The sequence below is a fragment of the Ambystoma mexicanum genome, chromosome 11, assembly GCF_040938575.1.
Source record: "Ambystoma mexicanum isolate Mex_15411 chromosome 11, UKY_AmexF1_1, whole genome shotgun sequence".
Taxonomy (NCBI): domain Eukaryota; kingdom Metazoa; phylum Chordata; class Amphibia; order Caudata; family Ambystomatidae; genus Ambystoma; species Ambystoma mexicanum.
Window position 1 is genome coordinate 900,441,170 of NC_090934.1, and position 14,266 is coordinate 900,455,435.

General features: G+C 44.2%; 1 protein-coding gene across 1 annotated transcript in view; it reads right to left on the minus strand.

Moving 5' to 3' along the window:
• The window catches only part of LOC138505064 (mucin-19-like), a 424,600-nt gene that overhangs the window by 116,274 nt on the left and 294,060 nt on the right, over nucleotides 1–14,266 (minus strand). The window contains exon 44 of the mRNA XM_069625388.1: nucleotides 1,067–1,314. Coding sequence (XP_069481489.1) covers nucleotides 1,067–1,314 — 248 coding nt within the window. The remainder of the gene's footprint in view (nucleotides 1–1,066; nucleotides 1,315–14,266) is intronic.

Consider the following 14,266-nt stretch of genomic DNA (forward strand, 5'->3'; position numbering starts at 1 on the left):
GGTTCTAATCATTACATAAATTGGCTAATCAAACCTTTGGAACACCATTTAGCCTTTGCACTTATCCGGTGGCCTGAGGGTGGTACACTGAACACAGCCTGTGCTTAATCCCCAAGAGTGAATTAAATTCTGTGAATAAGGCATTAAAGAATTGGGTCCCATTGTCAGACTTCAGGACCTCACAAATTCACTACTGTGGAAATAGCTCCCTCACCAAAAATGTTGCTGCAGACGTAATATCAGTGTGTATGCAGGGACCAGCCTCAAGCCAATGGGAAAATGGGCAGACTACGAAAGTTAGATAGCTAAAATTCTTACATTTTTTAATCATGTTGAGAAAGTCTATGTGGTGCTTGTGGAATGGCCCGAGGGCCTGTATAAAATTTCCCTTATCATCTTCATTGTATCACCTTGATTAAATTCCCTGTAGACTTTACAGTTCCCTAGACATCTACTTATCTGTTCTTTGAGGTTTGGTATGAACCATTCCTCCTGGAGTTCTGCCACGATTTGTCGCAGAGACATGTGTCACGTGTAATATAGTTGCTGTAGAGCAACATTAAGCAGTTCTACAGGGATTACTACCTCCCCCGTAGGATCATCTCTCCAAGGCAAATCTTTGGGCGAGAGAGCAGGTTCTCTCTTTGCTCAGAGCGCCTATTGCTCCTTAGGTTCTTTCCCCTGCATTTCTTTAATTTGAATCAAAGGGACTGCAGTATACGGAACTGGCAACTGTACCTGTTGGGACATGGTTTACATTTTCTGCAGATCTGGGAATGGCATATATGCAGGCTTCTTTCGCCACCCTGTCTGTGGCATAATTTCCAAGCACTATTGGGTTAGTACGGTTAGTGTGCGCATTGCATTTAATAATTCCTACCGCTGTGGATAGTGTTAGCGCTTTGATTAATATGGACAGCAGCTTAACATGCTGGACAGGGGTCCTGTCAAATCTCTGACACCCTTTACTCTGCCACCTTGACAATCCTGAATGTACAGTGGAGATTAAATGCACAGAGTCATAATTAACAGTGACTGCCTTCCTCTTACTCATTTCTACACTTACTAGCTCTGTCGCTTGCGCAGAGTAATGTGAAAGCAACTGTTTCTTCAGTCTGACCTGGTATTCCCCATCCACATGGCCCACAACAGCTACACCCATATGTCTATCACTGGTGTCCCGATTGATTTTCAAGGACCCAGCAACAAAAAGTACCTCATCTCCCTCCAAGGCATCCTCATTAACACTTGTCGTCTCTTCTTCATCGTATGTCGCACAATTGTGGACAATATCATCAGGTTTCACTGGCTCGGCTACAAATGTGGGATGTATGGGCACATTCTATAGGATAACCTCATACCCCGAGACTTACTGGGTCATCAAAGTTGACTTGGACGTTTCCAAGATTGCAAAGTCTGCATGCTACACATACAATGTCCCCAGGTAACTCACAGTAATGCTTGAAGAAGTTTGAATAGAAAAATCTGCTTCTGCTAAAGCTTGCTCACAAGGAAACTGTCCTTGCATCACTGGGTCTAAGAGTCCGCTCTCGTATGCTAAAAGTTTATGGCCTAGCAATGTTTTCTGGGCCACGACCACTGTCGTCCATTTCCCGTTCGAAAGAGTAAATAGATGAAATGGTTTCTTGTAATTCAGGGTGACCAAGACCGGAGCATTCCTGATCGTGGACTTGAGTTCCCAAAAGCAGGTCACCATCTCTTCAGACCATTCTATCGAACCCTTTACCTTTTGCGCTTCCTCGAGACCCTGCAGTAAGGACCGTGTATAACTAGAGTACTCAAAGATCCACAATCTACAATATTTATAGAGTTCTAGAAAGTGCTGCATTTATTTCACCATGACTGGCTGGGGCATAATCTCAACTGCAGTGGCTCTTTCTGGTATTACCGTCCTTCATGCGGGCGATATCACTAACCCCAAATATACTGTCTGGCAGTATTGCAATTTTTCTTTGTCCACTTTGTACCCCTTCTCCGCAAGAAGGACGAGGAGTGTCATTGAAGCTCGACACTCCTCTTCTGAAGTGCTACAGACTAGCAAATCGTTCATGTACTGGACACAAGTAGATTCTCCAAATCCATTTGGACCAACCTATTTACAGTACCCCTGGGGGAAACTTGTGTGCTCTCATTTAAGATACGTGAACGACGTGAGGTACTGAGAATCGGAGTCTAAGGGGACCTAGAAAAATGCATTCTTTAAATCAATCACCATGAAGTGGGTCGACATAGTAGGGATATTATAGAGAATGGTACCACCAGGAATTCCACCTCAACAATGTTATTGAGAGGGTGCAAATCCTTTGACTATCCTTTGCTTCCTTTACAGGGTAGATGGCTGTGTTAAATGGGGACACAAAGTTGTATTATGCCTTGCTTCAACAACGACATAATGGTCTCATAAATCCCTTCTTCCGCCTCTCTAGGCATGGGGTACTGCTTAACCTGTCGTAGTATCTCACCGGGTTTCAATTTTATCTGCACTGCCCCACACTCTTTAACAAACCCACACCATGAGGCTTGCTGGTCCATAAATGGTCTGGCACCTTCTGCAAATCCTCCTTCCAATATGGCGATGTATTTCTAACAATGATTATGGTCTGTGGAGCTTCCCTTTGCTCTATCGCTATCAGGCAAAGCACTGTAATCTCAAACACCATCTCTTCTGTGTCTTCAGTCTCTTCAAACAATTGCTTGTCGGACATGTCCCTTAGTGATAAGGTCGGATTGATGCACAAGACTCTGTGCCACTCTCTGCCTTCCTAGTCAGTGCCTGAGAGACCCACCCTGTTCTTCTTGATTACTACTGCTTCTAGGAGAACTATAACAATGGTGTCTGGTGTTATCTCCGGCGGCTCACCAGGCTAAAGCAAAAATTCAATCGGTATCCACCATGTCTGATCTCTGATTCCCGGGACCCAACTCAACAAAATCATTACTCCATAAAGAAACAAAGTCAAATATATAGGTAGCCCCCTTATTGCGCTATCCCTACAGTATGCATGCAAATACACCGCTCCTCTTACAGGATACAAACCTGGAGTCGAGCATACTATACTTCCCTCCATGAAAATGATCGACATGTGGAGTCTGCTAAAACATCTCTGCCCAAGAGATTTGCAGGGGTATCTGTCCAATACAACAAAGGAGCAGATACATTTTGTTTACCTACTTTAATACATATAACCTTGGTGTAAGGAACTGACAGGCTAGCACCAGAGAATCTCTGTGTGTCGATTGTTTTGCCTGACCAGGAATACTCACCCTCCTTTATGCAAGATTTTGTAGCCCCTGTATCGACCATGAATGAAAGTGTTTGTTCAGCTACCTGTACACTTAACTGGGGTTCCTCTTCTGGATCGGCAGTAACAGACAGGACTGGACACATCAGAGCGCCCTGTGGGCTATCCTAATCCAAGTACATTTCAGCACTGGGGAGCAGCAAAGGATTCTCTCCAAAAAATGCTTGCTCCGGTGTAGTGAGTGACCATTCTTTGGGGTTAAGGATGTTCCTCCCATTGCTTGCACCGGTGCCTATGCTGGCACAGTTGGTTGAAACACATAGATCTGGGCAGCCCAAGACCCCAGGTTCTGTTCAACCTGTACCTGCAGTGATTGCACAGAACCTGGGGCAAATGGCATGATCAGGGGTTACATTTGCTTGGTACGTATGTTCAAATACTGTGGCCTGTTCCGACAATCTCGGGCCACGTGTCCCATACATCCATATGACCAACACTGAATGCAATATAACCCTCCATAGTTATACCCCATCAGCCCGTTAAATCAGGGCCCCATTCCTCTGAATCTGCCAAATGACCGACCTCCTCAGGAAAATCCTTCCCAGCCCCTGGACAACCCTCTCATTTGCCTTTGACCGGGAGCATACCCATCCATCCAACCTTGTGCCATACCTGATTCCATATGTCCCTGTTGTCCTGATTGTCCCTGCTGTCTGTGAAGAATCCTGCAGATCCCTCACTGAAACCCTGCCTAAAGTCTCCTCCCAGCTTGCCAGGGGAAGGCAGACGTGTCCTGATACAAACACTGGAGGTGGTGTACTGCGTGAGGATCACCTGGGTGAAGACAGAGTCCAGAGTAGTGAGTAGATTCCGTGGGATGAGACACAGTACTTCTCCTCTGAAAGGGGGACTCTTAACACTGTGCCAAAAGGGGTTATGGTTTGTCATTTTCATGTCTCTCAACCTTCTATTAAACCTAATAAAGTGAACCCTAGGGTTGTAATAGCGAAGTATACTATACAAAAATAAATACTCTTTTTGGTTTCTAAAGTTAAATGCCCTCCTCATTTCCAAGGGTACACTACCAAGGATGGTGGAAATGTTGTCTTCTCTAAACCATCTTCCTCTATGAAAGTTAAGAACCATAGCCTCTCTGCTAAAGTTACTAAAGGAATTAAATCTACCGTCACAAATAATCAAGAAGTAGAACAACGTAACTTTAAAGAAACAAACTACATGTCCCAGAATCCTAGAAGTACTGAGACAACGAAGAGGGCTCAAGAAGCGTGTAGATGTAGTAGTCAGGCAATTAGGCCTAATGGTCATTGGAGGAGTCATGCAATAGAAATCAATGGCTCATCTGAAGCCAATTGTCAAACCTGTGAGACATAAAAGGCCCCAGCAGGAAAGGAGAGTAGGGAGGAGTTGGAGCAGGAGTTGTGTCAACAACTCATGAGAGAGTAGAGGGTATCGACCCCCTCTCCCAAACCACAGCAGCCGAATAGATCGACCCTCCCACTGTGGTTGGCACAGCGTCTGAATATGTATATCACAGATTACCACGTGGCAGCCAATGGGGGGAAGACGGAGTTAGGGAAAGCGGGTGGACTGATAAAGGAAAGATGGGGAGAAAACATACATATCTATAATCCTACGAACATACCTCTAATTGCAAAGACCTACTCCTAATCCTAACCTCCTTCCTATTACTGTCTCTTCATAAAAGTAACATACCTGACACCTCTCACCTATATCTTAAACAGGGTCATACACAAATGTATGCTCCTACTACCATAGGACTTATAGCTTGATCAACAGAACACAAATATACACACTCTGAACAAACATGTAGCAGCAAGCGCGATGAGACAGACATGGAAGCTGCTTCCAAAATTAATTGAACATAACACATGGCCCAATGGGTGAGCAAAGCAACATAACATATGCACTCTCTTTTTGCCCACACTCTGAGTCCTTGCCCAGACCAGAGGCTTGACCTGAATAGCCCAGCTGTCCCCAATACTCTGTGTGCAGACTTTAAATGGGGTATTTACTCTATAACCCAGATTGTTCCACAAGGGTAACGTTCTGCAGATTGCCGGTAAAACGAGCATTGAGCTTGAATACACTCAAATGAAATGGATGCACATTAAATAACACAAAAATTCCTTATCCTGAAAATCAACAGTGCAATGCTCTTATATCAGAAAGCAGGTACTTCATAAAATAAACATCACTTATCTTTGTGTCCGGGTGATTTGGACTGTCACCCAGACCGAAAATGTATGAGCCGTACCCCGCCGTGACCACACTGCTCACTGCCGCGGGCCAAATCAATAATAGAACACATTTCCACAGGCACACCTCTCCAGACCGCTGATAGCAGGGTGAACTGCTGAAATGGAATCCTGGAAAGGACAAGATCAGCGGACCCGGCCCTGTTCACCACCACGGACCGGGAAATGTACTGTCATGCCTGCTCCTCCTAGTTTCCTCCAAGAACGCCAGAAAACATGCCGTGGCCGCCCGTGCTGCACAATCAGTAATTATCAGCACCAATGCACGGGCGGCCAACAGTAAAATAGACCTCCTCATTACTTGCAGCTGGCTCGTGGCTCGAGTCCCAAACTACACACTTCCCACAGCCTGATGGGAAGTGTAGTTCATTTCCCCATATATGGCCGTCTTAACTGCCTCACACGCTTATTCCTGACAAGTTGGAAAGCTGTCAATTCACGATGAAGTGGGAGCACAGAGGGATGCCGGAACATGTAGACAGCAGATTTCACCTGCAAGTTCTGAGAGTGTCCTTTGTTCTCATAACCTGTATGGTCATGGCTTCACAGAGGAAGACGTGCACAGAGTGAAGTATTTCCCATGTGCACCGATTTGCTGTGATTGCAGATCCATGACCATGCTGGAGCCCGAGGCTAGAAGCAGAATGCAAGCCAAGGGACAGGAGTAAAGGAGACCCCCAATCAATGTGGCCATACCGGAGCCACCCATGCTGGAGAAGTGTGTGGGTCCTTAGTGAGCCCAAAGTAGTAGCAGAAGTCGAAGAAGTCAGGAAAGTGAAGCAAAAAACACAAGTGAACAGGTTCACTCCTACCCATACAAACACCCATATAAGCTACTGTATAATATGAAACGCACACCTTTGTAATAGTATCAAATATTTATAGTCAAAGGGCAAGACCGAATGGTCTAATTGTGCACAAAGCATCGAACATATTCAATGAACAACAAATAAGCGACAAATGCATGATGCTAAAGCACATCAAAGGATGAGACATATGGGTCTCAAGTTATTGTACAAATAATTGATTGAATACATTGTCTACTGTTATGTTACAACATGACAGTGGTACAGATCATAAAGTGGATATACAAAACACCAAGTTAAAGGATGAGAAAAGTGCCATTTATGAGCACTGTGTTTGGAAGGACAATGGTCTAGACAGGAGTGTTTTGTCCCTAGTAGGTAGTAGGGTGAGCCTTTCTTGAGCGGGCCTTCATCAGGACGGATGCACTCGAAAGGTAGAATGTTCTATGTGTGCAATGCCTACAAAACAAGAATATTGCGGCAGGGTCAGTGCTAGGGTACTGTAAAATGGGTAGGAGGGTAAACATAACTAATTATTTATTTGAATCCAGATAACGGTAGATTTCTTACCGTGTTGGTGCACTGACTCAGCACGGTTTTGGAAAAGGAGGTGCACCTGTCATAAATCAGGTGATCTCTAAGGAAACTTCATGGTTTTATTTGGTGGTGTCCAATCTGTGAACAAGGACTTATGTCAGACACTTATCTGTGCGTCCAATAATGGACACATAATTAAAAGAGACACATATGCAAACTAAAACTCACTTATGTGGGCTTACTGGTACGCGCCACAGTGTGCATATGCGAAAGGGATAGAATGAAGTGGATCAATATTGTTTGATCGTCTCTCCTGCAGAGGGTTTTTAATACACCCGGTCTCTTCGGCAGACAGTAATCCTTAGTGGGAAAACAGGCTGGCTGTCCTGTGTGGGTCACGTTATTCTCAGGGTCTTGGTCCCTGTGGAATATAAGTGAAGAATCGAAAATTAAATGTAATCACTGGTGCACCATATGTCTGTAAATGTTTCATCGGATGGTGTCTCCAAAAGGCGTTACAGTGCCTGACACTATCTCACTCGAAAGCTCAGAAGTCATAAGAGATAAAAAGACTGCATTACATTAGTGTAAGGTTGTGAGCTGGTAATATGCTGGAACGCACTGGTGAAATCGGGCGTCCCGTGGCGTTAATCGTGTAGTTCGCGTTCACGATATGCAGATTTTCCAAAGGTGAATACCTGCGGGTTTATATTGCTGTGAAAGACACTTGTGGTCTCAAGTGTTGGCCGGCCTGCGTAGCGCTTACCTGGAAAGCAGAGAGATGATCAGCCGCGGCAGCTTTGGATTGCAAAGAGTCGTCGTCATGACGACCGATGATAATACATCGGGACGCCATTTTAGAATGCGGACGTGGCACGGCCAGCCCGAAATTGGCCAAAAAGTTAGTTAAGGGCTCTTGAATTGACGGTCATATAATTATACTTGTTGTTAAAATGGTAGCTGACAAAGTAGTACCAAAAACGATGTGTTTAATTAACACTTTTTGCCATGGCAACCGATGATGCCACGGTAGCGGAGCATTCTGGGTGATCTAAATTGACCTCCTTCGTGGACGAAGTAGGGGTTGCTTACCGCAGGGTGTGTGAACAGTGCCGCTATGATCAGCTGGTGGCAAAATCAAAACAGTCTATTGGACTAATATAGTATACCGCTGGTACGTGTGCAGCCGCAAATGCGGTGTGCAGCTCATATGTGCGTGCTGCATAAAGGGAAAAATGAGTGACATCGTTATGGTTACGTTGCACTACTAAAAAACCTGTGGAATTCACTGGAAAGAGGTTGTTACAGGAACGTTATGGTTACCGGTAAAACCGAAAAAACCCCAAAATTCGACAGTTACGGTTGGCTAAGCAACCATAACTCGTGCCACCAGTGTGCACTGCAAGGACTAACAGCCATGACATCAAAGATGCCATCACAAATCTCATTCATGACATCACTGATGACATCACATGTGTGGCTCCCTCTGTTTTGTTCACTACCATAAGTAGGGCAGGTGCTTTTCTTCACTAACAGCCAGGAATAAACAATGCAAAAGGTTCCATATTTCTGTACAGCACCCTTCTCATATGTTCTTAAACTACTTTCCTTACGGTTCACTCACATTATTTGATACATATACATATAGGGGAGTGGAAAGCATAAAACACAGCACTGGTTTCTGTGCATGAAGATAATCCGTTATGTTAGGAACATTTTCTGGTAATACTGCTCCTTTTTAGCTTACTTTAATTCCCTTTTATATGGTCATGTTTGCATGCATTGTGGTGTCTTTAGGGTTCCTGTGCAGCAGTGCAATTATGTAGTTATAAAGTCAATGGTAGCTACTTCGTACATGTTTCACAGTACCTGACACTCTAAAACTAATGCATTCATGATTTGACTGTGTAACATGGAAAGATTTTGAACGTTAAACTTCCATGAGGCATGGTGCAGACAATGGCTACGTTTGCATATGAGTTCCTTCATGTGCAGTGAAGAAGTGTGTAATACAATGGTGTGTATAGCAATGCATTCCTCCATGACCTACTTCTCTCATGACAGTTCTTCCAATATTCTTTGATAGTTTTCTCCCACCATTACAATTACAATCCCTTGTGGAGGCTTCCTATTGAAACTAAATGCACATGTGATGTTATCAGTGATGTCATAAATGAGATATGTGATGGCATCTTTGAATAATGGGTGTTAGTCCTTGCAGCTTCCACTGGTGGCACGAGTTAATGTTGCTTAGCTTACCATAACTGTCGAATTTCGTTTTTTTTCTCGGTTTTACCGGTAACATAACTTTCCTGTAACAATGTTTTTCCATTGAATTTCACAGGTTTTTGTAGTGCAACTCAACCATAACGTTCCTTTAACAACGTTTTTTGTTAGTGAATTTCATAGGTTTTTAGTTGGGCAGTTTTAGCATAACGTTGCTGTAGGGTCGTTTTTTCAGTAAAGGGAAGAGGTTTTTAGTAACATATATAGATTTCACCTGATTGGCGTATGCGCAATTACACAGCAATTATCAGTAGGACTCCGTTAGTGTCCGCATCTTCAAATGCACTTTTAAGTAGTTGTGGAAGCGCACGTGTTTAGTTCCACACCTAGACCCATGCATAGGTCATGCACTGTATGCTGATAACACCACCCCTGTCGCCAGCCCTACGTATTCATGCAGTAAGCTACTGAATTTAAAGTATTGCTGTCCACTTCGTGGGAGAATCTGCAAACTTAGCAATGTATGGGTAAAGTACTCCTAACTGTATAACGACCACTGGTAAACAAAGAACAGCAACCTGCACTCTGACGTGGGCTTGTTAGATGTGGCATTACTTTGATTTATCTGCGGCTTCCCTTTCCATGAGCCGTGAAACTGATACATTGTGTGTGCACTCAGCAGTGTGGCGGAAAGTATCAACAGGTCGCGTGCTGGTTATACATGTGAAGAAAACATGTAACTGGAAGTGGGACAGTTTGTAGTAAGGCTGCAAAATTGCAAAGCTGGTGCACCTTCTGCATGCACATACTAGTGCATGTAAAGGCAAGTAAGGAAACAGCAGAATCTGCAGAGTGCAAACAATCTTACTGGTGGTTAGAAAAACACTTTATGTGCATGGGTTGCACAGAATAAATGGCTTTGTGGCATACGTAAAGAAGCTGCGGTTGGCTTTGTTGTAAACATTCTTGTATTCCACAATGTATGTATATCCGTGAATGGTACCGCTAACAGTAATGGCGTAACATAAAGTGTTTGTAGTGCTTGTGACGACAACTCAAATTAAAGGACAAAGGAGCAGTGGGCCTGCTACCACCTTTTAAAAAATGACTTTGGGTACTTTCATGCAGAGCATTTGCCACATCTGCTGCGGGGAACAATGGGGCACTTCTGTAGGGCAGCAGAGCTGTAAAACAACCTTTCTAAAGCATATGCTGCGGTACAGACCCTTAGCCGTCAAAGGGCATTGTATTGTACATGTAGTGCAATGCGCTACTGTACACAGGGAAGGTACTTGGAAGTGCATTGCAACAGTTGTTGCAGGAGCATTACAATGAGTGTCGCCTATATAGGTGAGGGCCACCCAATAATTCTGTCTCCCGGCACGTCCACTATAGTATCTAGGCAGGTGCTGCCCCTTCTGTACCAGACATTTCCTGGCTTTCCTTCTGTGGCGTGTGTGAGAGCACGATAATAAATAAAGATGCACTGGGGAACGAAAAAAGGTAAAAAAAGAAAGCACCTTTCACAGATGAACAACGGAATTGCCAATGCACAAATGCAGTGCGGGAGGCATGGCATTGTGGAGAACACTGTAGTGCAGTCGGTTAGAAAGGAGTGTGCTGTACAAAGAGGTTTCTGTACGTGTTGCAAAGCGCTTTGAAGACAGTCACAGCGCAACACTTACTACAAGAAAATATCACTACTTGCAAGAAAGACACCAATCCAATTTACATGGCGTGTGCAGAAATCGAGATAGCTGGCACAGTAAGATGAACATTGTAGGTAGGGGAAAGTATTTGTGCTGTGAAATGTCATAATGCCATGGGGGAAGTATGCCATTGGCACATGACAAAGAAATGCACAAATACACTTCTTTGCAATGTACCGCGCTTTCTCCATTGACGGACCAAATAGAAAATGACGCTGTCGCATTGGTAGCTGCATACTGCAATAGAAACTTATGCAAGAGATCGGAAAGATATGCATGAACTGGGCAAGTGCCTCCTTCATTGCAAACAGTACTGAAACTTGTGTAACATTCTGTGAAATGTTCCCTGCACAATGAACTACAATAATTTCATCATGATTGCGTACCAGGCACACAAACCAAAATCAGGCACTTCATTGTACCTTGTACATAGCACTACAAATGTACATCATAGATTGGTAAATGAGTAGCGAGCACACAGTGTTTTGCATTCACTTTCACTGAATGTATGTCGGCATACCCTAAAATCTGCACCCTGTGCCTGGTAAAACACACACCCATAACAGCACCCTCTGCATTTCTATGAACAAATACACAGTGTAGCTCTGTCAGTCCATACACACCACATCCACAAACTTTATTGCCCAATCCCATAGCCTCTGCAGGCCCATTTCTATGGGCGTGATCTGCAAAAGGGGCGTATGTACCACGTGCCACCCTGCAACTATCGTGATATTCGTGGACTTTTCATGCTACACATGCGCGGGAGTGGGGGAATTAACTTTGTACCAGGGGAGCGCACGTCATTGTTTGTGGGGGCTCTTAAAATAACCTTTGTTTTTGTTGTGTTTTTTTTTTTTAAAGGTGCTTCCCTAGAAACACTTTCTTTTCAACTTCAGCTCACATTCTTACAGTAAGGACTTCAGTGCAGTCTGTAGATTGTGCACGAACATTTCATTGCCACTAGCCGACAAAGACATGCCATTACCCTTGAAAAGGTGTATGTATAGGGAACCAATGTTCTCATTCTCACAGGAGAACATCCCAGCAGCACTCAAGAAGTCACACATGCTTCTGTTGATGAGACCCCTTCCGACCTCTGGCTGGCGACAGGAAGCATTGGAATAATGCCAGGCGATTCTCGGCAGTATACATGAGAAAAGCACCTTGGCAGTAGGAAAAATGTGCTGCACTGCTTTCATCAAAATCTTCAGTTGACTGAACACATGGGACCAAGGCATGGAACCCAAAAAGAAGCCTTCGTGCTGCATGCAGTCGTGGGGGAATAACTTGCAACCTGGTCAGGGGGAGTTCGTAGTAAGGGGCAACTCTTAAAAGAGTCTTTTTTTGTGTTGATCCTTCTACAAAAACACCTTTTTTGTCTGTTTTCAGTAGCTTTTGTGTTTTCTTCTATACTCATTACTTCAGTAAACTCTTCGCTACATCCTGTAGACAAGCAAACAAAGCTGCTTTGCCAATGGATGACAACAAAATGCCATTTTCTTGGAAACACCCCGCATGTCCACAAGTAATAAGGTCATTGTGGCCGAAGACCATCCCACAAGTGGACAAAAAAGTGCAAATGCTTCTGTTGATGATACACCTTCCTTCGTCTGGCTTTGAACAACATCCATGAGCAGTAGACCATACTCTTTGTGGTGTTATAGATGAGAAAAGCACCTTGATGGTGGGAAAAAGCATTCTCACGATAGCCAGCAACCTCCTCAGTCTACGAGACAAATGTAAGCAAGGCAGGTAACCCATATGCATGCCGTTGTAATAAATTACGATAATATCTACTACTGGAAACATGGCGAGGTCTTTGCAAAGTGCATGCATATCGATGAAATGGCACTCATGCACAGCACTCCACAATGTGTCCACTCCTTCCAAACCAAAATGGCCATCAAAGTTTCTTTGCAGAGCACAGTTGTGCACATCTATTACAAAGGGATTACCTACAGGCAACACAATAAGTTTCACCATGTCAGCCACCCTCAGTACACAGAGTATAATGTGAAACAGTTCCACCTCCCCTTCCTGTTAACTACACCCACTCTACCTTATTGGCTAATCCTCACACTGCCATGGCAATTGGGCAAGGTGGTGTAAAGGGCAGATTTTGCCACATGTGCCTCCCAAAGTAGTGCGTGGGTCGCACCCCTTTAAAACTGGAACAGTCCTTCTTTCCTTTGCACTATCTTCTCTGCAGCTCTAATTCATTAGGTTACAGGTAAATAGGCACAGACGCATCCACCAATCGCATTAAAGACGCCATCATCGAACACTGTCACTGCTGTGCAACACTTGAAATGTACTGTTACACATTTATAGTACAAATCTTGTGCCATTCCAAAGCACGTCCACTACAAAGATCAATGAAAGTATGCACAATTTCTCCATCCGCATCGATCCACATAGCCACCCAGGATGTGGCAGGTGCCATCCTGAAAGTACTGCGTAATCCACTACCTTTTCGTGATAGGGGGCGGGGAAAGAGGGGGTGCTAAACAATATAAAACTAGGCAGGGGATTCAGTCTTCCAGTGTAGGTGTATGCATTTCTTTTTTTTTTTAGGTGCGTGCAAGCAAATTATTTTTGTATTTTCTCTTTATATGCGTTTCTGTTTGCCTATCCTCACATTTTTACAACATTCTGGTCAATGCTTCTTGCACAGTGTGAAAGAAAACGACATTGCCAATGGTGCTCAAATAATTGCCATTTCTACTGAACCACTGCATATGTTGCGACCTCATAGTGGGTGGAGAACATGCCAGCAGTCTGCATAATCTGACGCATGAATCTGTTTATAACACGCCTTCCGATCGCTGGCTGGGGACAAATTACACTGTCATGGACCCACACTGCTCTTGGTATTATGCATGAGAAAACCACCTTGGCAGTAGGGAAATATGCATCACTGCGGTCAGCAACCTCATCAGTAGACAGATTAATTGTGCACATGACATGTAAACCAAATGTGCATTTCCATCGTACACCACGAACACAGTCCACATTCATAACGGACGCCACATATCTGCAAAGGCGAACCATCCTGCTGAAACTCCAGTCACCCTGACAAGCCCCGAAAGCGTCACTTCTTCCAACCCGAAATTATCAGCAACGCCTCTTTGCACACAACACCTGTGCAGATGGCGCACAAAGGTATCACTGACGATAAGCACTGTGTGTCTCTAAATGTCGACAAACCTCACGACACAGTATTGTGATGAAATGGTAACGCCCCTTCCTATGAACCACGCCCTAAACTCCTAATTGCCTATTTCCCACAATTCCATTTCCATCCTGCTCATAATGGGAGGATGTGCACGTGCGCTTTCCCATCGACAGTGAGGGCCACGGCCCAGTAAAGCTCTGACAATACTTTTTCCCTTTGCAGTCACTTTTTGCAGCACTCCCAAATTTTG